The sequence below is a fragment of the Magnolia sinica genome, chromosome 4 (assembly GCF_029962835.1).
Source record: "Magnolia sinica isolate HGM2019 chromosome 4, MsV1, whole genome shotgun sequence".
Lineage (NCBI taxonomy): Eukaryota > Viridiplantae > Streptophyta > Magnoliopsida > Magnoliales > Magnoliaceae > Magnolia > Magnolia sinica.
In genome coordinates this window covers 99,010,088-99,037,551 of record NC_080576.1, presented here as the reverse complement: position 1 = coordinate 99,037,551, position 27,464 = coordinate 99,010,088, and the positions used below count along the sequence as shown (strand labels likewise).

The 27,464-nt window shown below is 39.2% G+C and overlaps 1 protein-coding gene across 1 annotated transcript; it reads left to right on the top strand.

The window, feature by feature from the left end:
* Window positions 1-3,583: 3,583 nt before the first annotated feature.
* Window positions 3,584-27,294, top strand: LOC131243483 (triosephosphate isomerase, chloroplastic). Its single transcript, XM_058242865.1, has 9 exons — window positions 3,584-3,857; window positions 5,457-5,483; window positions 9,888-9,957; window positions 13,895-14,018; window positions 21,253-21,337; window positions 21,483-21,615; window positions 21,744-21,917; window positions 25,606-25,688; window positions 27,015-27,294. The coding sequence occupies exons 1-9, from the start codon at window positions 3,639-3,641 to the stop codon at window positions 27,069-27,071; spliced, it is 972 nt and encodes a 323-aa protein (XP_058098848.1). The 5' UTR covers window positions 3,584-3,638; the 3' UTR covers window positions 27,072-27,294.
* Window positions 27,295-27,464: the final 170 nt, after the last annotated feature.

The following is a 27,464-nucleotide window of genomic DNA, read 5'->3' as shown; positions in this document are numbered from 1 at the left end:
AACAAATGGTTTGACTCGATGCATATGTGTGGCCAACATGATGAGTGGATTGTCTGATTTTTTCTCTAGGTGATCTTCATGTTATGGTCCACCCTTGTAATGGATCGGATTTTTCACTAAAGGGATGCATAAGCAAAAATTAAGAAATACCTAAGTTTGTGACATGCAACGTATATTTGAGAGGAAATAAAGTAATAAAGGAATCTCCTCCGAGTAGAGTATTATTTTTGCCCGGAAACAGCTGAATAGATGTGGCTACCTTATCGTTATCTACGCCCTTGAGTTAGTGGGCCTCACATGCATACTCGTTGACAGAATAGTCAAATCGTTTGTTGGAGGTGATGCATGGCCCATCCACAGCGGGTCCGCCAGATAAACGATTTTTGTCCTCGAAAGTGGGGCCCACGTGTTCAAGCGCTATGCCACGACCAGCAAAGAGACGAAGTTGCCTGTACCCCTGCCCACATGAAGTTCTTGTGGTTGGAAGCTACGTGGGGCCCACCAAGACGTCCGTGATAAATCCACACCATCCATCAGTTTCTCCAGCTCGTGTTAAGACATGATACATAAAATAAGGTAGGTCTGCAACTTAAGTGTACCACACTACAGGAAGCAATGGGGATGGAATGCTTCATGTAGAAAACTTCATGGAGCTACACAAGTTTTGGATCGGGCTAATATGCGTATTTTAAGTACATCCTAGTTATAATGACCTCATGAACGGTTTAGATGACTTATAAATATCATGATGTGCCTTGGGATGGTTTCAATGACCCGGCATTTCCATCCCCACTGTTTCCTCTAATGTGGTCCTTTCTACCTCTGGATCTGTCTCATTTTGGGATCATGTCCTAACATGAGATGGAGAAACTAATGAACGAGCTGGATTTCTCAAGGACATCTGGATGAACTCTAGGTAGCTTCCGACCACAGGATCTTTCTATGGACAAGGGCACAGGCAACTCGCGTCCACCGGCAACAGGGAACAAAAGGGTGAGCACTCACTTTCACATGCATTTCTCATCCTACACGCGCGTGCACTCACACGTTGGCCCAGCCCGTGCACATGCCTGCATGTGCAAATCCAGAAAATGAGCAGAAAATCCAAACTGTCCACCAATTGAACTTACGGTAAAGATTACTCCATTCGCTTGGTGGCCCACGGCGCATGAAACACAAGGAGAGCTGTACTTAATTCTACGGTCATCTATTTTCTTCGAACACTTTAGACTACCTGATGAATCTACAGTCTGATTTTTTGGTGCAGGACATCTACATGGAGGATCCATCTGATAGACGGATTAGATTTTTCTCTTGTGTACCATGTCAGGACATCAGAACTAGGCTATGCACGCGTGTGGTCGCATAACTCAACTACCTTCCATTATCCTTAAGCTCATCAAATAGCGTTTCGTACAATGTTCTAATGGAGATTGTACGTTACGCCAGGGCTTTCAGATCTACATGCGTGGCATATCAACTAGTGATCTAAAGCGTTGGTATGATACCGATAGGAAACCTGAAGTGGCCAATTCACCAAAAATTTACTAGATTGGAAGATCCTGGACGCACAATATTAATCACTCTATTGCCTTTTTAACAGTTATCTCGTTGACCGTTTATTGAAAGGGTAGGATGTTTATTAAGGGAATTTTGTGGTGCATTGACTATTTGCAGTGTGGCCCATAATATCAACGGCTTGGATCACTCAAGAATGGCACGCTGTTACAACTGAAAACCTGAACGATACTGCAAAATAACACCGCTCGAGCGTAGGATTGGATATCATCTTCCTTTATCTAACACCCACCCACCGCTCTCACGTCCTAGTCCACATGTTCTCTTATTAGTATCTTCCCTCGTCGTAAAGACGAGAGGCGATTTGCGCGAAGAGTGATTAAAAAACAAATTTCCAGCATACGTGCCAGTAGTCCACATGTATGGTATATCTAGACCATTCATCATATTGCCCTTCCATTAGCCAGTCCTTGTACAGAAAAATATGGGCCGCTCTACACATGTAAAAATGGTTCTCCCTCGAAAGTTGGCCGCTCTACACATGTAAAAATGGATGGATATGAAGAGTCGACCAACTTAAGTTGTGTGGGCCACCAGAAGGGGAGACCAGACTGATTATTTGGACCATGGAATGTTCATTGATGTGACATGTGTGCGCTCAACGGCCTCTTCAGTCTTTAATCTAGCGAATTGCCTTCGCACATCTGTTCTATCTCCTCCCAAAACCGCACAGTCATTGCTAGATCAAGACGCCACATCTTCAAGCGCCAAGCACAGACACACGTGCCAATGCTGCGCGTGTTTGGGATCAATCCGTTTATCAGACGATCCACCCGATGAGTGTTTCTCATTTAAAATCACGGTGGTCCGTTTTCAGGTGGGCCTCACGTGGGAAGAAATTGATCGGTTGGAAAAATGATTAACCAATGGTCCACATTCAATATGCCTGCCTGCGTTTCTCCTTAATCATTGGGCAGCTTTTATCCTACGGATGGAAAGTCACAAGTGTTCGATGAACATTTAAGATATCTACACGTGTTGTGCGGCCAATTTTCGCGCCTGAAGATAGAGCGTTTGGAATTAGGATTCTTCGTGTCACACGTGAACTTGCCTCGAAAAAACTATGATACTCTGGCACTGTGATGGATGATACGCAGTCACTTAAAAAGAAATTGCATAAGTGATGTACCAATAGTCAAATTAAACCGTCCAAATGATGTTACTTCGTGTAGATTTATAATGAACCAAGACTAAATCTTATATGGTTATCTAACTACCGGATCGGTCAACATTTATTGGACGGTTAAAAATGGAAAAATATCCAACGGTCCTATTTCCTTAAACAGGTGTCCACAAATCAGAAGTTACAACCTTTCAACCAATTTGATCTTGGCATTTTGACTTGGAGATAGTGAATTCACAATATAATCGGTTTTATTTGAGTTAACATATGACACGTGCACAATTTCTTAGTGACTGAGTATCAAGCGTCGTAAGCACCTGAGTATCATATAACTCTCCGTTTGCCTCGGCCGAGTGCGGACCAACACTCGTGTAAATCGTGCAGGGCGTGGGATAACATATCCGATGCTTAGTACTTCTGAGTGCAGTTGCTCGACTGCACTTTGTTAGCTCAGCCCCCTCACGTGTGGGGATAAGGCACACATGTGTAAAATCGGAGCCTCTCATCTAGGCTATGTTCCGTGTCTAGGTTCTCTTTCTAAAAAATCAGCCAAAAAGATAATCAAGTGGGCCACACGTATACATCACACTTCGACCGTTGGATAGATCCTCTGAAACGTGCGCTTTTCTTGTACACGTATGGCTAACATGATAATCGCGTCAGCCTGAATTTTGAGACATTGCATCTGCACAGTGGGGATACTACAATGAGCAGCTTGGATATTACACACATGTGAGTCGTGTACACGTGTGGGGCGAGTGCGAGTACAATTTTAGCCTTGCTCGATCTCATCCAACAGGTACTTTACTCTCGGATTTTGTGAACAAGAAATATAAATTGTTGTTGGTGTTCTCTGTCACTGCTGCTGCTGTGGTTGTTGTTGTTGCTGTTGGTGGCTGTCGTGGTGGTGGTGGTGGTGATTGCGTCTGTGGTTGCAATGGCCGTTGTTTCTCCCACATCTCTCGCATCTCAACTGTCTGGCCCCAAATCCGCAATCCCATCCGCTTCGCATTTCTCTGGATTGCGTCGCTCTTGCTTGAATCTGGACACTTCATCTTCTACTCATGCCTTTTTTCAGAAGATCGACTCTCGCCTCCAAATCTCCACTAGCCGAAGAGCCTGCAGAGGAGTCGTTGCCATGGCCGGGTCTGGAAAGGTAAAAAAGCTCTGGCATGATCATGTCCTCTCCTTCTCTCTCATATTGATGTTGTTTTGTTTTTACATGTTTGTGTTGTTATATGACGATGAAATAATCTGGATAGATGGTTAGGGTTAGGGTTTTGTGTAGATGTTTCATGTGATGTTGGATCGAAAAGAAGGCCTTTTTTTGTTCGTTTTGTGTAGTGTTGGGGCGTCCACATTTTGATCTAAGCCGTTTAGCATCATGTGGTTGGCAATTCCTTTATTTCTCAACCGTTGGATGAGTTGGTGGCTTATGAATGGATAGTTACAAATGGTGATCCACATTTAACAGTGTATTTATTGGATGCTCTGGATCATCCTGTTGAAGGATGGTTTGGATTTTGAAAGGTGGGCCCCACCTGCAGAGTTTGTTGGGCTGAGGGGAATTGCTTAGTCAAACGTTGTCTCTTATTCTGTATCTGGAGATTCTATTTTAATTGTAGGCAATGTGTGAATGAACAGTTTGGAGACTCGATTTTTCTTAGATATTAGGCACTCTATCCTGTACATTTTGTGTGAAAGTACGAGATCCAAACCGTTAATCTGGTGGGCCCTGTGGTGGACAGATCATATCCCAAAAATGATCATGGTTGGTCGATCCTACTTGCCCCACTGGAGGACTTTTTCCCATTGAATGTAAGTTGGATTGTTGATGTACATCTTTTAGCTCCTCTAATCATAATATCCAGTCCTTTGATGTCCAACTGGTGCGTTTTTTGGAGTATGAGCTGACCTGTTAATGGCAACACCACCAATGAATTAGCTAGATCTTGTACATGTGCTACATTTGTGAGGGTAGACCACCCAATATGTCTGAAAAATGTGCCAAAAACTGGACCCTTATTGCATTTTTATCACTTTAGGCTGCCTATCCTTGAGAAATTCTAGAAAACTATAATAAGGCTTGAGGTTATCTTGAGTTCCTTAGATTTTGAGTGATGCTTCTTCCTCTCTCTTGATGCTGCATTTACGGATGATTGTGTGACTATTGTGTGATTGAGATTCTTATTCATCATCTTTATTTTGCTTGTGATAAGCCTGTTGTTGCTGTTACTCTGACTACACTCTAGTATCACTTGTCAGTTTTCACCTGCGCATAATACTTAATATTGGAGCCTATTAGTAATGTTATTCAAGGATGGTTGCTTCACATGGTTTGCTCCCATGGCATCTCCACACTTTGGGCTTCTTTTAGTTTAATGCTTCTAAACTAGTAAATGTTAAACTGTTAAAGTTGTGAATTTCATAACAAATAGTCTTGTGTATGATGCTACTTGCTCAAACATATTACCTCTTACTTTTCCCATTGGTCCCAAATACCATAATGAGGTAGCCTTGCAATGAAGCCATCATTTACCAATGAAATAAAACAGATAGGGATTATAAATTAGTGTGCATATTTGGAGATAACTTTATGCATCTTCTTTCTTTCTTTCTTTCTTTCTTTCTTTATTCTTTTATTATTATTATTATTATTATTATTATTATTATTTTTAATCCCGACCTTACATGTTATTGTACACTCTCTTTTGCCATGCCTGCTCCTTATTCCTTGCTTTGCTTGTGGTTGCAGTTTTTCGTTGGCGGTAATTGGAAGTGTGTAAGTATACTTCAGAAATTATGTCATATTTTCCGTTTGCCTTTCTTGCTCTAAATTTATTTATTTATTTATTTTTCTTTTATCTGTTGGCCTTAAATTCATTATCATTGTCTACATGTCAGCACTTAGTTATGTTGCATGCAGTTTGCTTCTTTTTGGTTTTAATATAGTTAAATGGAGAATTTGAGGACTGCATGTAACAGGCCATCAATGGATATGCTTATGTTTGGACAGGGAATTGCTGTATCTTTTTAATTGTTGAACTTATGCATCAATGTCTGAACTCCTTATATGTGCTGGAGAGCCTAAAAAATGCTGCAGGAAAATTATTTCACATTAGGGTAGGATCTATTCTATCTCTGCAGAAGAACGTCCTTCCTCTAGATACTTGAAGAATGTACTAGTGTAACATTTACTTGTACAAATTTGTTTCTGGAAGCTGTTAGTGAGGCCTATGACTGAGAAAAAATTGTTCTCTGCTACGCCAGAAATCTATTTATGCAGTTTCCCTATCTCTCCACCCTATGCCATGATAAATTGACTACGTATGTTTGGAGGCATATTGTGCAACTCGTAAAATGTAGATAAGGAATTTTTGGCATGCCTTGAAGGAAGACTTACAGGGGTCATGTTATTGCCCTTGGTTCAACCATAGAATTTGGGGTATTGAAATCCAAGGAGATCTTCTTGGTTTAGTTCTTTTAGTTAGGATTTGACCCAATGCCTGGGTGGGTTGGATCCTTCAAATTCCCAAAGGAATCCATTTAGGGCGTAATACTACTTGGATATGGGGGAGGGAGTCCATGTCACTTACGATTTAAGAATTAACTAAATTCAATTAAAGTTTTGCACTTGTTATACTTTGAGGTGAATTAACTGCTTTGTCTTGGATGAGGACCCTTGGTGTATGTTCTTTGCAGATGAGTTGGTATAGGTTTACAAGATTAGAGGGGGTAAATGCTAAATTAGAGGTTTGGAGGAAGACTTTAGATTCTAGAGTGTAGAGATTTACACAATAGCATGACCAAGATGGTGTTTGGAATGCGATGTGTGGCTCAGTTGCACTGGGACCCTATGGGGGATCCACCAGGCCAGATGGTGAGATGCGAGCATCCAAATCCAACCCGTGGTCACTGGTCAGAGAGACACATGTCCCTCAAGGAGAGGCGTGACATGTACTGCTAGACATCAGAGGTTTGGAGGAAGACTCTAGAGTTTAGAGACTTGGAGATTAGTATAACCAAGACAGTGTTTTGACTGCAATCCATGGCTCAACTACACCTTGGCAGGATCCACCGACCCAGATAGTGAGATGTGAGCATCCAAATCTAACCTATGGTAAAAGAGATGTGCCCCTCAAGGAGAGGCATGGCATGCACTGCATGACAGTGGAGGTTCGGAGGAAGATGTTAGAGTCAAGAGTCTAGAGACTTGGACATTGGCATAACTAGGACAGTGTTTAGACTGCAATCCATGGCTTAGCTGTGCCAGGACCCTGGGGGGATCCACTGACCCAGATGGTGAGATACGAGCATCCGACTCCAAACCATGGCCAGAGAGGTGTCCCACAAAGGAGAGGCATGACAAGCATTGCAAGACATGGAATTGGTTCTCCACTATCCCCTACCTTACAATAACCATCCATTCCCTCGGCTCTGACACTCATTTCCATCACTAGGACTCTCCAGCACTGCCTGTTCCTCTGGCTCCCTTTGGATCAACACCTTAAAAGCCGAGTCGCCCTCAACTAGCTTCACCTGATGAATGACCCAAGCTAAGATCTTCCTCTTTACGTAGATTCTTGCAAACCACGACTCCTTGTTCTTGGACTTGGTATTCAGTGCCCTAAACACAACCATATCTCTAGTGAGATGTCAAGTGTTCGAAGCATCGGTATCGGCATATTGCTACAAGTTTCATTGGCTGGAGATACGAAAATAATATTGATATCGTCGATAATATCGCTGATAACTGGAAATGCGAGAAAACATGGGAAAAACGGTAAAATTTTCAGTGAAACTTCAGAAGATGCTAAAATACACATATTTGCATATTTAGAATTAACTTTTTTGCAAAAAGAATGTATACACAATAAGTTTTCATGTAATGAGAGCTTAAAAAAGCATGTGTCGTCGTAAGAAACAATCTAACCATCCCATCCTTCCCATTTAAGCATCCAATCACCTATCCAAATATCCATCGATATTGTAGAATATCAAGAAGTCATTATATTTTGCCAAGAAATCGTCAACAACTAGAAAGGAAACAAAAGATTGTGGTCTTGATATTGCGCATGTTGGGATAATGATAATATTGAGATATTATCAATATTAGCAACGACAAATTGAAAATTGAATACAACACTGTGCTCATAAAAAAATTGAAATGGATTTTTTTTTTTTTTAATAAACAAATTTTCTGTGATATCTCTATGTTGGTGATATTATTGAAATATCGTCGATACACGTGATAAAAGTGTCACATAGAATTTACACAATCGAAAATATTGGTGATACATTGGCACTATCGATACATTGGCAATACAAGTGACGCCTGAAACTTACACAACTGAAAATATTGATGATATCGATATGTTGGCGATACTTAGCGATACATTGTTGATGCCTGGAATTTCTAATACTACCGGTGTTATCGGTATTGCTACTAGTGTTATCGGAATCGCCAAGTTGGAGATAGCAATAATATCGTAGATATTTCGATAATATTGGAGATAATTTAAACAAGTGCCATACGTTTTGACCCATAAATTTGCCAGCAGAAACCACTTGGACCATCGCGAAATTTGAGAACTGATACTCTCCATAATGATTGAATCCTCCAACAACATGTGCTGAAACTTAACATGAGGTTCGACCTCCAGCCAGAAGTCCTGGGAATTAAGTGGATTAACTGGGAATTTATTCTTCAGTAGAACCCACCTGAGATCCACCAATCCATCACATGACTCACAACTAAAACTGGAAAGTTATCCTTAGGATGTGAGAGAACTAGAGATTGATCCAATCTCCTCCTTTGTATAGCCACCACCAACCTGTTGATTTTAACAGTATGAATGGCGCCATCAGCAAGAGTCACCAGGGGATCCTGGAATCTTTGACAATTCAACACCTGAATGGCATAGACCATTATCTTATTCCTCAGTATTGTGGTGGCCCATGACAACATTCATAAATGACCTCACTCTCCTAGATTGAGGCTGCGCTGAGACCAGGACCTTTCCTCCAGATCTCTATCGCCATTCGTGTGGACTGCTGGTTTCTCTTTGATATCTCCTCCTCTTTAGTTTTGTTCTTGGAGGACGAATAACTGTTGGCCTATGCGGGAGGACTTGGACCTGGTATGGCTAACCTTCAGCTTTCTCTTTGCAAAAATGCCTCTGTCCAGGCCTTGACCCACAACAGCTGCCTCAGGGAGCCATACCTAACAAAACCAAAGCCCCTAGCATATCCTGACTTCCTATCCACTGGAATTGCCACATCTAGCACCTTACCAAATTCCTTGAAATGCCGCCCGAACTCTATATGTTCCATTCCTTTGGGAATTCCTCGACAAAAAATATGGTCTCTGATGTCTTTGGACATCCTCTGAACTTCCCGATCCACACCTATGTCCATTCATATGCACCTTCGTCAATCTGGATTGCTATACTTAGTTTTTGGAGATATATATATATATTAAAAATATTAAAAATATTTTTTGGATAATTTGTCTACAAAATTTATTAAGTTGGCAGCTGTTGAATTTTCAGCATCGAGTTATAACATTATTCATTTTTTCCCAAGGTCCAAAATCATGATGATGATGATGAAGGTTCAAAAGTAGCAGGGTGCTTTTGCCTTAATTGTGGATGATTTTTCAAAAATTCGCATATTCTTCAGTATTTTTGGACTTGATATGTGCCTTATACTATTTTGCATAACATTTTTTCTTTCTTCGTTTATTCTTTCGTTGGAGTTCACATCGGTGTTGATGAAGATTTTGCTTTCCCGTATTTTACCCTATGGACCATTTTTCTGGATTTTCAAAAATTTTCTTTTCTTTTTTCGCTCAAATTATTATTCATTTGATTGGGTTTTGATCCTTGTTTATGCTTGCATGCAACATGCCAACATCTAATGTGTTTTAGTTGCTTCAGATGTCTGGGAACAATGGTGTTTTTTGGTCTTCAATTTCTTGAATAGTTTACTAAATATTCCTCATCCTCGCAACTTTCTTGTTAGTTGTATTTATGCATCATTTATTTTTTTCGTGGCATGGATTTTTCTTTTCTTGGTGGTTTCCTGTCTCATATCATCGGAAGTAGTACTTACATTCATGGATATTGCCGTTCTGTATTTGTAGTTTCATCAATTTTACTTTGTTTTTATGTTATTTCTTCTGTAGAATGGGACAAAAGACTCTATCAGCAAGCTTGTTGCTGACTTGAATAGCTCGAAGATTGAGCCTGACGTTGGTAAGTGAATAACTTTCTACTTTTATTGTGTTGGTTTTTATGCATCTTGAACTATGAGTGCGACTACAACATTCTTCTTTGCCCCCTTCCTTTGTATATTGACATTTCAAACATTGTTTTTTTTTGAAAGGAAATTTCTAACATTGATCTCTACATGCATTTATTATATTTCCTACTTAGACAATTGATGGAGAAATATAGGGAGAGGAGGAGGGATCTCCACATGGTCTTTATTGACTTAGAGAAAGCATAAGATAGGGTCCTAGAGAGTTAATCTTGTGGCATTGAGAAAGAAAGGAGACTCAAGATGATATACTGACATTGTTAAGGATATGTATGAGGGAATGGTAATAGATGTGAGGATCACTAGTGGAGAGAAGCGATTTCCCAATTACTGAAGGCTTACACTAGGGGGCATTGAGCCCGTGCCTTTTCGCGTTGGTTATAGACAAGTTAACGACATTTGCAGGAAGAGATCCTATGGTGCATGTTGTTGGTAGATGGCATAGTTTTGATTGCCAAGACGAGGGCATAAGCACAAAGCTAGATTTATGGAGGGATGCTTTAGAATCTAAATGATTTGAAATTAATTAGATTAAAACAGTTAGTAATGATAGGAGTGACAACAAGGAATTAGTTAAAATTGCTGATCAAGAAGTTTCCCAAAATGATCATTTTCAATACCTTGGGTTGATAATTCATGAGAGAGGAGTGATTGAAAAGGATGTTGGCAAAGAATTTAGGCCGGGTGGAAGAAATGGAGATGTGCCTCCGGAGTTTTATGTGATCGTCGTGTACCACTCAAACTGAAATGGATATTTTGTAGGATAGCTAGAAGATCAGCAATGCTTTATGGGATAGAATGTTGGACTTTGAAAGAACAACATTTTCATAGGATGAGTTTAGCTAAAATGAGGATGTTGAGATGGATGAGTGGTAGGATGAGGAATGATAGAATTAGAAATGAATGCATTTGAGCAATAGTACCAATAGGTAATAAGATGAAGGAACGTATGTGGAAATAAATGTAATTTTGTTTGTGCATGTGTATGTTCATTTTGTACTCCTGTGGAGCACTGTATCTTTCCTGCGAAGTGTATACACACACACACACACACCTATGTGTATGTGTGTGTGTGTATATATATACACACACACACCCAATTTCTCTCTACACTTTCTCATGCTATTTTCTACTTGGTATAAGAGAGGCTATGATTGTTGGGACTTGATCGCAGCCTACAATTGTGGGGCTCGTTGCTGACGTCATCCGTACATACGGGTGACATCAGCAGTGTATGACCGATTAGTCTTTTTGAAGCAGAAAGTATGAGATCTGGTAGATCTTGATTTTAGAGGAATAATGGTGTTTTTTCTGCATTTTTTGGAGAAGTTTTTCGTGGTGTTTTAGAGACAATAGAAAAAAATTGGAACAAGTCTAGATTTCGTTATTTTTGTTGTGCTCTATTTTTGAAGGATTTTCAGGCAGATTTCCCACATGAGGTAGATGCGGTTGATTAAGAGCAATTACCAGATACAAGAATCACAAAGTTATATCAAGATTTGGGTGTGCTACAACGTGTTTTGTGAGAAGTGGGTGCCATCAGCTCTTGTTTTTAGGCCTTTTATTGGGATTTCTTTATTCCCTCTTTATGATGTTATGGGGCTACTAATGCAATGTTGAATCATGTTAATGGTGATTATGCAGCTAATGTTCTCGATTCCCTACTTAGTGGTACTGCGCACACAAGGTGTTCTACGTTATGCTTCACTCAACTTGACATGGGAAATTTTTATATGTAGTGGGTTTTTTCTTTTTAATTCATCATCTCTTCCTTTATCAGGCTTCTGTTGTTAGTTGTGAGTGTCGTTCACTCGTATTGTGTTGCATGTGTTGCACACATGTTTCCATATGCTATTGTGTGTGTATTCTCTCAAGTGTAGTGAGTGTAGTTCACTCATTTATTGTGCAAGTTGTACATGTTTGTGCGAGAATTTGCATGTGGATAACAGGTTAGTGACTCGATGGTTGTTGAGTTTGGTTATGGCCTTCTTCTTGAAGAGAAGATTCAATGAACGAAGAAAGTTTAAGCTACAATCAACAAACAATCACCAATTGAAGATCTTGTATCTTGCCATGTTGTGTTTGAGGGGGAGCAATGGTCAACGCCGATTATCATCTTCTTTATATGTATTCCAAGTTGAGTATGATCAATATCCATGCTCCAGCTTGAGGGGGAGTGTGGAAATAGATGTAATTTTGTTTGTGCATGTGTATGTACATTTTGTACTCCTGTGGAGCACTGTATCTTTCCTTCAAAGTTAATATGTATATGTGTGTGTGTGTGTGAGTTAGTCATTAAAACTAACCAATACAACACAAGAGTTGCCCTAGCCGTTTCTCTCTCTACTAAGCTTAGATGGTTTGGTCATGTGCAATGGAGACCAAGAACCTGCCAGGTAGGAGGGAGTTGGTACAAGTTGAAGGCTCTAAAAAGGCATGGGGAAGGCCTAAAAGGACTTGGATGAGGTAGCAAGAAAAGACTTGACCTATGGTCTAGCTGAGGGTCTGCCCCTTTGATAGAGTGGAATGGTGGAACGTGATTCATGTAGCCAACTCCAATTAATTGGGATAAGGCTTAGATGATGATGACATGCATTTATTATATGTGAGATGGATGTATGAATTGATGGGTGATGGATGGATGTGCCGATCGATAGATCAGCAGCTTAGGAGATATATCTGTAATTAAACAGGTGTGGAGATATATTTGTAATTAAACAGCTTAGGAGATGGATGTATGAATTGACCAATGGTATAGCTTCTCCCGTCTGTTCCTTGAGTGGGTTCTCTTGGGATCAGTAGACAAACTCGTGGAAGGTTTGGTACAATGGGCCTTCCAAAATTTGAGGTAAGGTGCTAACTTTCTCGGGGACAGCTGGGACTGGCAACTCAAACTGAGTGGAGTTGATAATAATTAAAGCTGGGTGGACATTCTTGCGAGCTCAGTAGATGGCATGCTAATTGTGGAAGGGGACTCTTTGGTAGTTGCATGGGCCACTAGGAAATGTGTTCCACCATGTAAATTAGCTTTTATCACAAATGCCTTAAAATTACGCATCATAACCATGAATGCTTCTTTTAGTCAGTTTCCCAAAGAAGCTAATTGTGTTGTGGATTCTCTAGCAAATGAAGTGCTCCAAAGATCTTTGTATAGAAGGCTCTTATCCATTGCCCTTTTCTCCTATTTTTAACATATGCTAACTGTTATTCATAAAAAAAGTTGCTCAAACTGCAGTCTATTACAAACTTTTGGCCAGATAAATTCATCTCCCTTTTTGTCCACGATTATTAGAGAAATTCTATTTGGATTCTCTGGCAAATGAAGTGCTCCAAAGATCTTTGTATAGAAGACTCTTATCCATTGCCCTTTTCTCCTATTTTTAACATATGCTAACTGTTATTCATAAAAAAGTTGCTCAAACTGCAGTCTATTACAAACTTTTGGCCAGATAAATTCATCTCCCTTTTTGTCCATGATTATTAGGGAAATTCTATTTGGATTATTGGGATTTGATCTTTGGGCATCAGTTTCTTTTGTCAGATATTTTTATCTGAAGGATTTTGGGATCTCTAGATTGCAGAAATTTCTTAGGAAGCAATTGTGAAAGCTTTAGAAGGATTGAGTTCATGTTTTTATTAGTTATTTTATCATCCTACAAGGATCTTGACCATATCTGACATGCAAAAGATGGGCATTGCAGAAACTGGAATTTAGGCGTTTATGTTTTTTGGCCTTTTCTTAGCTTGTTTGGATTCGTTTTCTTATCACTTGCTGTTAATCAAGGTTTTTATTTTCTGTGGTCAGTTACCCATCTTATTCTGAAGTAGTTGATGAAATATGTTCTTACCTTTTGTTCTCTGTTGATGATGCAGATGTTGTTGTTGCACCTCCATTTATATACATTGATCAGGTAAAGAACTCATTAACTGGTCGGATTGAGATATCTGCACAGAATTCTTGGGTTGGAAAAGGTGGAGCCTTTACTGGAGAAATCAGGTTGTCTTTCTGCTCGTAGATGAATTGAATCCTACACAATCTCCATCTTTAAGATTTCTTTTCTTTATGAGCCTTTTGATTATGGGATAGAAGCTTGTGATGCATTTTGCTGTTGCTTGGTTCTAGTCAGTTGCTTACTGACTATTAAACAGGTGGACCACTAGGTATGTTTTAAGTAGATTGATAGGAAAGATTAGAATTGTGGTCAAGAAATTAAGGGGCATGCTAATTTTTACGTGCCATTTGTGAACTTTTTAAACTTGTATATATGAAAATTTGTCACCTTAGGCACTCTTGAGCAGTAGGGTTGTGTCTTGGATAGCTAACCATTTTCTCGATTGCTTGACACCTTCATTGGTACAGAAACTTTCAAATAATTGCATAATATCACCATCAAACTTTTAGAATTCAGAAGTTTCATGATGCCAGGTTTTGGAATGACCTACAGAGAAGACATCTCAGCGTAGGTGCTTTAAAACACTTGTATGGGCTTCAAGGAATTGATAAATTTTGATCATCAAGAGATCACGAGTGGCCAGGTTTTGGAATGACCTACAGAGAAGACATCTCAGCTTAGGTGCTTTAAAACACTTGTATGGGATTCAAGGAATTGATAAATTTTGATCATCAAGAGATCATGAGTGAATGCTTTACACTTTACACCCAGAAAGCTGACCCTTTCATAAATTGATTACATCTTTACTAAAATACAGAATAATTAGAGATTTTTTCTCAAAAATTTCTGCCTTCCATATTTTGACTCGAAAAAAGAGAGATTGACATGTTCACTGCTGTGACTGTAACTGCCAACTGGATTTTCACTATTGTATAGGAGTAAAACACTTTCAGGCTCCTTCAACTTAACATTGACTCTTCAGGTTACAAACACATCCCAATCAACTAATGCACTATTTTCTCTTGACAACTTCTGCTCAACAGGAACTTGTGCGTTGTTTGGTATTGAGACTGGAATCTAAAAATGAAAAAAAGTATATTACTTAGTTGGCTAACTTTCCTTATGAAAATTATCTAGTCAGAGACTGAAAGTTATGGACCTCTCTAGTTATAAACTGCAGTTTGAACAGTTTTTGCTCCCTTTTTTGACCTCCAAAAGAGATATATATCTCTCGACCATTACATCCCAATCGTCGTCAGATGAAGTACTTGATAGGGAGCCCACGATGTTCAAGCGGCAGGTCAACCTCACAACCAATGTGCTCAACACTATCTTACTGAAATATTCACATTGATACCTTGGACCATACCTTTTGAAGGTTACCCCACTGCTTTCTAGCAATTAAGGAAACATGGCACAAAGCCGTTGCCTTGCCAGGTGCCGGCTTCAAGGATAGTGGTTGCCTTTGACATATTGGTGATGAAAGTCAATGGACAAATTTTGGCCTTCTAAATCCCTCCATGGTGACAACCCCTTGATAAATTTCTAGATGACCCTTGCACAAGGGTAAGAGAAAATTTGGAGAGGGGATTCCATGGCAAAGGCCTCTAGAGTGCCTATAAGAACTACTTGTTCACACAGCAAATCAAAATAGAATCGCACCACAAGGCCAATTCGTGCTTATTTAAGACATTGATTTTCTCAAGGCTCCACAACTACAAGAAGAGCTACCACTTAACATGCTTGCAATTCATTTAGAGATCAGATCAGAAACCACCCAGCTAGCACAAACTTTGTGGATTGTTGACGACCACATTTACCCTAACAATCCCATGAGAGCAAATCATCATCTCTTTTGCCAAGAAAAAGCCCCAAAGATTTACCTCTTTTCAAGATAAACCCGACTCGCAGGTGATCAACGGCCTCACAAAAATCTACCTCTGCCAAACAGGAATTAATCTCCCAGGTTGGTCACTGGTATCAGAGATTCAGTGTCTGATTCTTGCTTGCTGTTCATTTTTTGGCTCCACATTGACAATCTCTCGAATAGGTTGCAGGCAGGATTCAATCATTGCCGTTGTTACTGGAGATGAGTCTCCAACTCCGATTCCAGTGATCGTACATTCACATTGGTAATTACTATTTAGCTGGCGTATCCTTGGATTCCGAAAAGAAGACAGAATGGCATCACTTTTGTTTCAGTGACATATCTAATAAGGCTTCTAAGGGTTTGTAGGAGCTGTTACGATCATCCACATCAATTTAAGCAAGCAAGAAGGGTGTGAAAGCTACTGTTTTTAGGTCCAGCTTGCTCAATCTCTTAGCAGCGTGTGTTGGAGGCAATGGAGGCATTTGAACAACTAGACCATAATATGGTACAAAGGCATTTGGGAAGCAACTAGTTGCCTCTGGCAAAGCTTCTAGAAGGCTGACTACTACATACAGGGACCCATATACTAGAATATGTCATACTTTCTGTGATAATTTTTCTCCTAGGTATTTGGGGAATCTTTTTTAAATAGATGAAAGAATGTTGTAATGTTAATTGAGTTAATGCTACTAGCTGCCAATTTGAACTTTTTGGTATTTTCTGTTTATCTGGATGATATGATGGGTCAATCATTTGTGTGACTTGTGGTAAAGGTGGCAGCAAGGCTGAAGTTTGGGGATTTGGTCATGCTGGTTATTACTTTTCAAATTCGAGGGACCATTGTGTTCAAATGGATAAAGTGTTAGCAACAATACAAATGGACTATGGGCTTCCTCCAAATATGAAGAAAGCATCAGGGCTATATACTTGTCTTTCCTCGAGTCAGTCATATGTGATCCATTATGTATTTTGTCACTGAGGGAAAAGAAGTGCTGAACTAGGATGAAAGTCATATGCAATTTGGGGAATCTTTTTAAATAGATGAAAGAATGTTGTAATGTTAATTGAGTTAATGCTACTAGCTGCCAATTTGAACTTTTTGGTATTTTCCGTTTATCTGGATGATATGATGGGTCAATCATTTGTGTGACTTGTGGTAAAGGTGGCAGCACGGCAGAAGTTTGGGGATTTGGTCATGCTGGTTATTACTTTCCAAATTCGAGGGACCATTGTGTACAAATGGATAAAGTGTTAGCAACAATACAAATGGATTATGGGCTTCCTCCAAATATGAAGAAAGGATCAGGGCTATATACTTGTCTTTCCTCGAGTCAGTTGTATGTGATCCATTATGTATTTTGTCACTGAGAGAAAAGAAGTGCTGAACTAGGATGAAAGTCATATGCAATTTTCTTGAATCAACAGAGGCCACAAATGAGATTGATGTGCCTGGCACATTGTTGCATGCCCTCCCCTAGGGGAAGGGGGCAGGAGCACTCCACCCTTGATAAATGAATCAATGTTATTGACTGTGTTCCCTTCAATGTTGCCTCAACACCTAGTTGTCAGTGCTGTTCCCATCGCTGGATTGAAATCATTTGCATCACCCAATTGCCGTCCTTTTAACTATTGACAATGTTGTAAACCTGTCATCCAACAAGTGCAGTTGGAGTCATTGTCACTTGTCAGTGTATGGCTAGCAAAGAAACCATCTGCAAAGAAAAATAGGAGATAGGAAGGGGGTTTGTTAAACTCATTATAGAGCTCTCACTGATTGGAGCAGCTATGCACTGCAAGGTATATCGGTTATGGTGGCCATAACGACCACTGTAATTATTGTTATGGTATTGGCCTTAATGCTCATTACAACGAGTGTTTGAAATATCGGTATCGTGTTATGTATCTCACCCTTGGGATACAGATACATATTGGTTATCGCATGGGATATATCGTTTGTATTGGGTAATTTATGGCACTTTTTGGGAAACATAGTAAAACTTTGGGAAATTAGTTGAAGTTTTCAATGAAACTTCAGGGATTGTTAAAAAAGGCCTTAATACACACTTTTGAATCATAACATCTCAAAAAAAGTGCACATAGGTTTCCTTTGTATAGGGTCCTAAGCTATGCGCCGTCTGAATGAAATAATGCAATTGTATTTAAATTGAATTTATAACATTTATAAATGTAAGAAGACGTATGAAAACACAACTAATTCATTCAAAAGCAAAAGAAGTAGATAAGTAGATCAACCCTCATACATGTTTGGTTTCATGTTTGGAGTGCAACATTGCAAGCGATTTGGGATAAATTGGTAAAATTTAGAATTTCCTCAAATCGGGCCGCCAACACTTCAAATTTCGAATTAGAGTGTATGTGATGATTATTTCATCAAACACTCTTAAATACTTTGAAATTAGTCTCAATTGAAAGCTGGTTGAAGAGAAATTTCGAAAAATAATAATAATATTTTATTATTTTTTAATTAAAAAATAAAGTTTATTTCTTGGAATTTGACATGGACTTTAACAATTCAGTAGATGAGGCCTCATGCACACTTGATTTCATGTTTGGAGTGTAATATTTCAAGCAATTTGGGAGAAATTGGGAAAAATTGGAAAATTTTCCCAAATCGGGCCACCGACACTCATATATGGAAATTATAGTTTATATGATGATCATTTCAACAAATGCTCCTATAAATAGTTTCAAATTGCACTCAATTGGTCGTTGGTTGAAGGGAAATTTTAAAAATCAAATACTCTTAAATAGTTTCAAATTACACTCAATTGGTTACTGGTTGAAGGGAAATTTGAAAAAGAAAAATTAATATTTTAATATATATTTTTTTAATTAAGAATAATTTTTATTTTAAGAAATTTGAAAAAAGAGAGTTAACAAATCAGTAGATTAGGCCTCATACATATTTGATTTCATGTGCGGAGTGCAACATTGCAAGCAATTTAGGAGAAATTGGGGAAATTTTGAATTTTCGTCAAATTTTCCTAAATCGGGCCACCTACACTCAAATCTCGAAATCGAAGATTGAAAGCGTTGATTTTCTATGCAAAACATGAAGAATCAACGATTTCTTATGATTTCACACTCATTTTATATGATTTAAACAAGAAAAAAAAAGGATTAAAAGAAAAAATTACTTAACGAATGAGAAACGACCCCAAATGGAAGAAAATCTTGATTCTGATTTCAAATGTGGATTTTTATCCCAAATCCAAGCATAAGATGGACCGAATCCACACACTAAGAGGTTAGAAGAGAGAAATCTGAAGAAAAATGGTTAAAAAAAAAGGTTTTCGAGGTTTTTGGGAAGGGCAACGTGCGTTGCCTGTTAAGTATTGACGATATCTATCGATATCGACAGATATTGTTGATACATCGTAAAAAGCTTGAGAAAAAAGGTCGATATCGCGCGATATGTCACGATATCGCCAATATTCAGGAAACTGGGCCTTTTTTTTTTATTGGTTATTATCCATTGATTTTGTATTACTGACTTGCCATATCGATAATATCGGCCGATATATTGGCCTATATTATTGATATTGCAAACACTGGTTACAACCATTTCTTTTCTAAAACTGCATCGGCCCCATAACGGCTGTTATGGGGCATTTTTTCTGTAATGCCAGTTACAGCTTTATAATGCATAGCAGTTCCCACCTTTGTGCAATTGCAATTTATGTTAGCTTGTTTTTGAATACCTTGATGGACATTGAACAGTTATCTTAGTTGTTGAACCATCACCATGTAGTTGGAACAGCCATTGCTGTGAAGGTTTATGAAAACCTACCTCATAGAGAAGTGGATACAAAAGCTCCTGGGACCTGAAGTAAAAGGAGTTAAAAGAAAGCCATTCTCTGGGCTCTCTGAGAGAGCACCATAATCCAGTGCACCTTCAGGTCAAAAACAAGCATTAGCCCAAACCCATTATTGTTCGGACCAGGCCTGAGTGCAATTTCACCAAGCTCCATAATCCAGGTGCACCTTCAGGTCGAAAACAAGCATTATTCCAAACCCAATATTGTTCAGACCAGGCCTGAGTCCAATTTCACCAAGCTCTGGCCCAGACCCTGGGGCTGAAATGGTCACTTTCATAAACCGGGGCAACACACACCATTTTTATAACATCAACACTTCCCGTTGTTGTTGTACATTGTTGCTGACTGTATTCGTCGCCATCGTTGTTACTGCCTTCGACGTTGCTGTCAGTGCTATAATAGCCATTACTTGAGGGTTTTGTGGAAACCCATCTCACAGAGAACTGAAAAAGGTAAAGCAAGAGCATTGTAGGGACACATTCTAAAAATGGGGTTAAGTACCTTTTTCTTTCCTGTGTTTTGTGAGAACACTACAATTATGTATATGTCCATGCCTACAACTAAGGTCCAGGCCTTGTTATGGAAGGCCATGGTCCAGTTGAGCAAAGCATAAACCATGTGCCATCAGCCCTTAGCTCAGGACCAGTAATGTCAACCATTGATCCAAGCCTAGTTACCCACAGTCCAGGCACACTTAGCTTGCTCAGGGGTGATATCTCATTTGTTTGTTTGTCAGTTTTTAAATCCATTTGGAAGCTATGCGGCTGTCAAATCAAGAGCATATTAAGGTAGCAATTACTCAATTCTTTTGGATCATTTCAAAGCATTGATCATGGGCAGTGTTCCAAATATCTGCAATCCATCCATTGATTTGTTTTTTGGTTAATTGCAAGCCAATGGATATGGTATTGAAGCAGGTGGGGCATGACCCCCAAGGCAAGTCAAGTGAATCAAACCCTTTTCATTAAGTTTATTTATTAGCAAACATATAGGCTTCACCATTCTACAATCATTTGCATGTTCATATATGCTCTTGTTTCTGGATAGATGCACCTACCTCTTTCTAGCTGTAGTCCAACATGTATAAATTGCGTCAATGCCATAGAGGCTCCATGGAAGCTTGTGAGCTGGAAATATACTGATAGGAGGCCTGTGATTTCCTGTTATTAATCATATACAATACCACTTGATTCCTTGTAATGTTCTTTTCCCTTTCCCTTTTAATCAACTCGTAACTTCCTGTTAGTGAGATACTGCATCTAATCACACACCCAATGTGCTTTTTTGAGTCTCTATAACTTCTGCTTGCACTATTTTCCCTTTTGGGGTGACCACTATTTATTGCGTGTTCCCTCATCCACGCCATTTATTGCATGTTTCTCTCATCCATGCCAAGATGGAGTTTAATTTCAACAGTTCTAATACCGCCATTCTTTTGAAACTGTATTTTCTTATACTTGTCTATAATATTCTGGCAAATAAGGTCTCCAAATCCTTTTATCCTTCTGCTTTGAGACTTTGTTGGATACTTTTATGAGGATTCTGACATTTTCCCACTTTGAGGTCTTGTTTCTTGGATTTTATATCATCACTCCCTCCCTTACCAAAAGTTTCCTTTCCAATTTGTAGTGTGGAACAATTGAAGGATATTGGCTGCCAGTGGGTCATTCTTGGGCATTCTGAGCGGAGACATGTCATTGGTGAAGATGATCAGGTAAACATTCCAAAACTATTCCCATGAACGCCTTTTTTGCTACATTCAGGGCTATGATCATACCTAAGTGAACTATTGAAGTGAAGCTGAGTAAATGAAGCCTTGCTATTGATATGGAACTTTACTAAAACCCTCCCATCTTCAGTTTATCGGAAAGAAAGCTGCTTACGCCTTGGGTCAGAATCTCAAGGTAATTGCCTGTATAGGAGAGAAATTAGAAGAAAGAGAAGCAGGGAAAACATTTGATGTCTGTTTTCAACAACTAAAGGCTTTCGCAGGTACATCTTTGTAATTTTGGCAAATGTTTTCTTTTCTTTTGAAGTCACATTAGATCGGGTCTAACGTGTGAAAAAGAAGAAGATAAGGACGACTGATTTCCATATCTGGATGGGTTCATGTTGTGCAGATAATGTGCCCAGTTGGGATGATGTAGTGATTGCATACGAGCCTGTGTGGGCCATTGGCACAGGTAAAGTTGCCACTCCACAGCAGGCTCAGGAAGTACATGTAGCCATTCGCGATTGGCTCAGAAAGAATGTCTCAGCAGAAGTAGCATCTAAAACACGCATTATTTATGGAGGTACTCTTTCTGTTCACAACTGTTAGTTCATGGATTATGCTTTTCTTATTATCTGAAAGGGAAATTTTATAGGAGGGCTGTAAACCTGTAAGACAAACCGTGCTTTATGGGACAGAATGTTGGCAGTTATGTAGCTGAAATGGGGATGCTGAGATGGATGAGTGGCAAGCCAAGGAAGGATAGAATTAGAAATGAATGCATTTGAAGGAATTTAGAAGTAGCATCAATAGGTAATAAGATGAGAGGGAAAGTACACTTGGATCATTTGGTCATGTGGAATGGAGACCAAGAACTGCATCGGTTAGGAGTGAGTTGGTACAAGTTGAAGGATCTAAAAGGGCAAGGGGAAGGCCCAAAAGGACATGGGGGTGGAGGTAGTAAAAGAAGACTTAGCCCAAGGTATTCAAAATCGGTTACGTTTCACCCGTAATGGCCGATACGTAACGGTAACGGTTGATACCGTTACGCGATACGGCCCCGAAACGGAGCACCCTCTATTTTTGGGTTTGTAACGGCCGTTACGGTACCGTAACAACAGTTACGGCCCATAACCGTAAAGAAAATGGGAAAAAATGAAATTAAAAAAAATACCTTTTTCTTCTTCTTTTTGGGTTGCGGCTGCAGCTGCGGCATTGCTGTGGTCGGGCCGCTGCTGCGGTTGTGGCACTGCTGTGGCTGCGGTGGCAGCAGCTGCCCTTCTGCTTCTTTCTTCCCATCTCGCTCTCTCTCTCTCTCAGTCTCCCTCTTTTCTTTTCTCTCTCTCTCTCTCTTCTTTTCATTTTCACAGCCACGCACTTATTTATTTTTATATACTCTGCAGTCTGCACACGCACGCAGCACAGTGCACACACACGCACTTTTTTGTTACATGGGGCCCACCTTGATTTATGTGTAGTATATCCATGCTGTCCATAATTTTTTTAAGTTCATTTTAAGGCACGATGCTTGAAATGAAGGGATCCAAATCTCAATTGGGCCACACAGTTGGGATTGAATGTCCACTGTTAAAATCTTCTAAGGGCCCACTATAATGTTTATTTTCCATTGAACCTGTTGATGAGGTCACATAGACCTTGACCTGACCTTGATGAAGGGAGAACACAAATAACAGCTTGATCCCAAAAAAAAAATTGTCTTAAGAAAATTTTAATGGTGGGAATTAAATCCCTTTTTTGTGGTCCATCTAAGATTTTGATCCGCCTCATTTTTTGAACCATGCCATGAAATAAGTTAGCAAAAAAGGATGGACCACATGGATATACAACAAATGCATTGAGGTGGGCCCCACTTTTAAAGGGATGCTCACTAGTGGTCCACCGAAGATTTAGATCTACCTGAATTTTTGGACCATACCTTGAAATGAGTTGGCAAAACGGATTGATGGCATGTATATACAAATACATCGAGGTGGCCTGCCTGGCCCACTAGTGGTCCACCTGAGATCTGGATTTACCTTTTTTTTTTTTCCTTTTCCAATGCCCTTAAATGAGTTGCCAAAACAGATGGATGACATGGATATATAATACATAATCGAGTGGACCCTAGTACATGGCCCTAAAAATTTATGCATGAGCTATATATCAACTCAAAATTAACCAATTAAATTTTAGGACCATTATTGCTAAGTCACAATCCCAAAATTAAATTGTTTGAACAATTTTCACCATTAGTGTGCAGACACTTGTTTTTTAAAATAGGACCATTTGATATTTTTCATTTTTCACTGTCCAATAAATGTCCACCAATCCATTAGCGGGATAAGTGCCAATAGATTGCATTAATTTGAGGCTAGTTTGGGGCATCAAATGGTCCCCGAACCCCAATTTAATTTTATTTTTTAAAAGATCTATGGGGGAAAATGATATCAAATTGTTAGGTGCATAAAAAGTCCCTAAACTCTATATATTGAAATGAAATGTATGTGAGTCATGAAGTATGCAATGCACTAGCACTATAAATAAAAGGAAAACTTGAAAATATAAGATGTTTTGGTATTACATTCATTATAGTAAATTTATATAAATATTATATAGTTAGAAAACTAAATATAAAAAGTTGTATTTAATTCCAGGTTTTTAGGTTCGTAAGTCCTTCAGACAACCCAGTATAGCATTCTCACCAAAGACTGGACCGTTACACCACCATAAACATGTTCCAAATTATAAATGAATGCATATTTGGAATATTTAGAATATTCCGGATTTAATGGATATTTTTCTATAATTTTTTGACAAAAAAAATAAAAAACTTGTACCGTTACACACCGGTGGGCACCGTTACGCCCACCGATACCGCAACGAAACACCTTGACTTAACCTATGGTTTAACTAAGGTTATGGCCCTTGATAGAGTGGAATGGTGGAAAAGGATTCATGCAGCCTGCGCCAATTGGTTGGGATAAGGCTTTGATGACAATGGTGACGGCGGTTTTCTTATTATCTGCTTACCTTTTTGTACTGTCAAATATACTATAAGATGTTATTAGATTCCGTACATTTCCTTTATGCTGTTACGGTAGAAAAACATGAAAGGCTTTCTCAAATTAGGTGGAATTTCCAAAAACTAATGCGTAGACTGTTTTTCCTGGTAAAAGCTCTGTAGATTATTATAAACCGTGTACTACTGTATGCAGACTGTTTTTGTAAAGATTGCCGTGTCATGTGTTGGACAGTTGGGCTGAACTTGGTTGTGAACATGGAAATCAGGACAACCTGATTGAAGGGTTAAGATCTTCCAATCTGGAGAACTTTGGGGCATCCCTCATCGATGATGAGCTCGAGAGATCAACAGTCTTGATCACCTGACTGTGAGCTACGCATGCAAGCAAACCATATATTTCTGAAGTTCAGGACAACACAAGTCCTCTATGCAAAATATTTTGCCACACAGGAACACATAAAGAATAAGAATTGTACTCTTGCACATATGCCTTTCTGTGGCATGTTTGTGTGAGATTTTGGACTGCTAATCGGGTGGTCCACACAGTGCACAGGGGCAGGTCAGACCTCAGTCTCTCCTTGCATGCATTGCACCCACCATACCTGGTTATTATATAGTCAACACAGTTTGATGTCAGGTACCTGTCATTGGATTTTTTGAGCAATGACATGACTTCCTGTTTCAAATATTGAGATAGATTGGAGAAACAGGATTCATAAAGCTGAAGGTGGGAGAAGGGCTACGAAGATGATATAATTACATAAAATGATTTAGAAAAAAAATCATAGAAATTGATACAAACAGCAAGAAGGTTAAGTTGTGGTGTTGTATGACGTGTATGGAAACCTTGTCTGACAGTCAATTAGGCCCAGTGCTTTGTGAAAGCAGATGGTCTCAACAAACTTGTCCTTTCTAGCTCTTGGTAGCTGGTATCAGAGAAGTATCATATGTTTCTGAGAAGAATCAGAGAAGCATCATATGGATCCACTACCATTTTGTTTTTGTTGCTATTCCTAGACTTTTGAGCTTTGCTTGCCTGCCAAGTTCTGCCAGTGCCATTCTCACTTGTTTTATGTAGTCATTGATATTCTCAACTTCAAGCTTTGCTCATCTGCAAAGTTTTGCCCATGCCGTGGACTCTCTTTCATTTCATTTCATGTCCTGGAGGCGTAGTGCTCGTAAGAAGTTTTTAGCTTGGTTTATGCTCTTTAAAGTTTCTAAGGATGAATGGGGCATTCTCTATTTGCAGGTTCTGTAAATGGGGGCAATTGCGCTGAACTTGCAAAGCAACCAGATATTGATGGATTTCTTGTTGGTGGCGCTTCCTTGAAGGTATGCTCATGCAGTACACCAACACAATCATCGCAGATTCCTGATTCATTGGGATGCGTGAATTACATTTACCGTAACACAACACCACCATTTGTTTTCATATGTATATGTTATGTGTGCATTGGCCTCAGCCACTCTTAAATCTAATACCGGCTTAAAAAAGTTTTTGGCCACCATGCCCTGGGCATCCACAAGCACTTCTCCAATCACCTAAAACCTTAGGGCCTGTTTTGATATGGGCAAAGTTATGTGGCGACTAAGCAAACCATGGCATGCTGTTACTGACTGGTTGTTCTGTCCCTTGTTTGTCAAACACCCTGGAACATGGAAAGGAGAGAGATTGTGGCACATGCGGAGAACTAAAACATTGGTTGGTGGCACATGTGCATGTGCACATTTGATGTTCACATTGACACATGCGCTACATTTTTTAGTGCTTGAAATTTGATGGTGGCACATATGCACCTGTGGGATGCTTGAACTTGGATGTTTGTGGACGTGGCATATTGGAACATGTCAACTGTGTGCATGGATCACATTTGAAACTGTCAAGTCTCATTGATAAGTAGTTCCACCTCTCCACTCAACAACACCCAATCCATGATTTAATGGTCATATTTGTTCAAAAGTCCATTGATTCCTGTGCAAAAGGTGGTGGACGAACTATTGGCGTGTACGGTTTGTCGGTTCCTCTGACTGCTTGTCATGACACAACTTTGCCCAAATCCAAACAGCTCCTTGCCAGTAGAATTCCTGCTGTGTACTAAGGACACTCCATTTTTCTTTTTTCCCTCAAAATGTCACGTTAAACACGGTTGTCAAACTGAATTGCACACATCTAAACAACTACTATTAGAAAACTGCAATGTATCTCTTTTGGTTTTTTTTTTTTTTTTTGTTTTTTTTTTGTTTTGTTTTTTGTTCATCTTTATTACTGCATTTTAACTGTATCTATATCTTATATTTTATGTAGTTCCAAAGTATTTATTGTTAGGTAAATGCATTTTTCCACATTTCATGCTTTACGAACTGAGAGAATAATACAAAATAATAATAATAATAATAATAATAATCATCAGATATATTTTCAGTCACGCTTCTAGTGGATTCTTGCCAAGTTCTTCAGTTGGTCCTTTGTGTAAATGCTGCATACAGTCTCAGGCATTGGAGAAAGTATATTCAATATACACTTCCAAGGTTGTTGACAGTTTGAACTATGCTACACTTGATGAGTGTGTGGTTAGTCTGGGTGTTGTGAGATCACAAGATGTGTGTTCAAGTAGTTTCTGTGATTATGCAATGTTTTATAAATATTGGTTTTTGCAGGGCCCAGAATTCACTACCATCGTCAATTCAGTTACTTCCAAGAAGGTGTCGGCTTAATGAATACTGGGTGATTTCAGTGCTGAAGGAGGACAATTGAAGACCATTAGTTGTTTAGTTATTTGTATTTGTGGGGTTTTGATCTCTCCCTTAAGAAGGAAAAAAAAAGGGAATAAAAAAAAGCTGTCGAGTACGCACTATGAGTATTATACTTCTTTTTGAAATAAGGCTACAAATCGTTGTTGAAACGTTTCTTGCTGAAACTTCACTTCTATTGAGATCACCTCGGGTAGTGCAGTCACTAGCCAGGCTACCCAGGAAAAAAATGCATGGTAAAAAAAGAAAAAGAAAAAAAGTTTCATATTCAATGAATGTATGTAGCCATCTGGAAGAGTGGGGCCTGATATTTGCACCAAGTCATCTTCATACTGTGGCCTACCTTAATGGATGGCT

Coding starts and splice junctions, on each gene's coding strand:
- LOC131243483 (XM_058242865.1), top strand. CDS start 3,639: ATGGCCGTTGTTTCTCCCACATCTCTCGCATCTCAACTGTCTGGCCCC. Junction 5,484..9,887: donor TTGGCGGTAATTGGAAGTGT/GTAAGTATACTT, acceptor TTTCTTCTGTAG/AATGGGACAAAAGACTCTAT. Junction 9,958..13,894: donor GAAGATTGAGCCTGACGTTG/GTAAGTGAATAA, acceptor TTGATGATGCAG/ATGTTGTTGTTGCACCTCCA.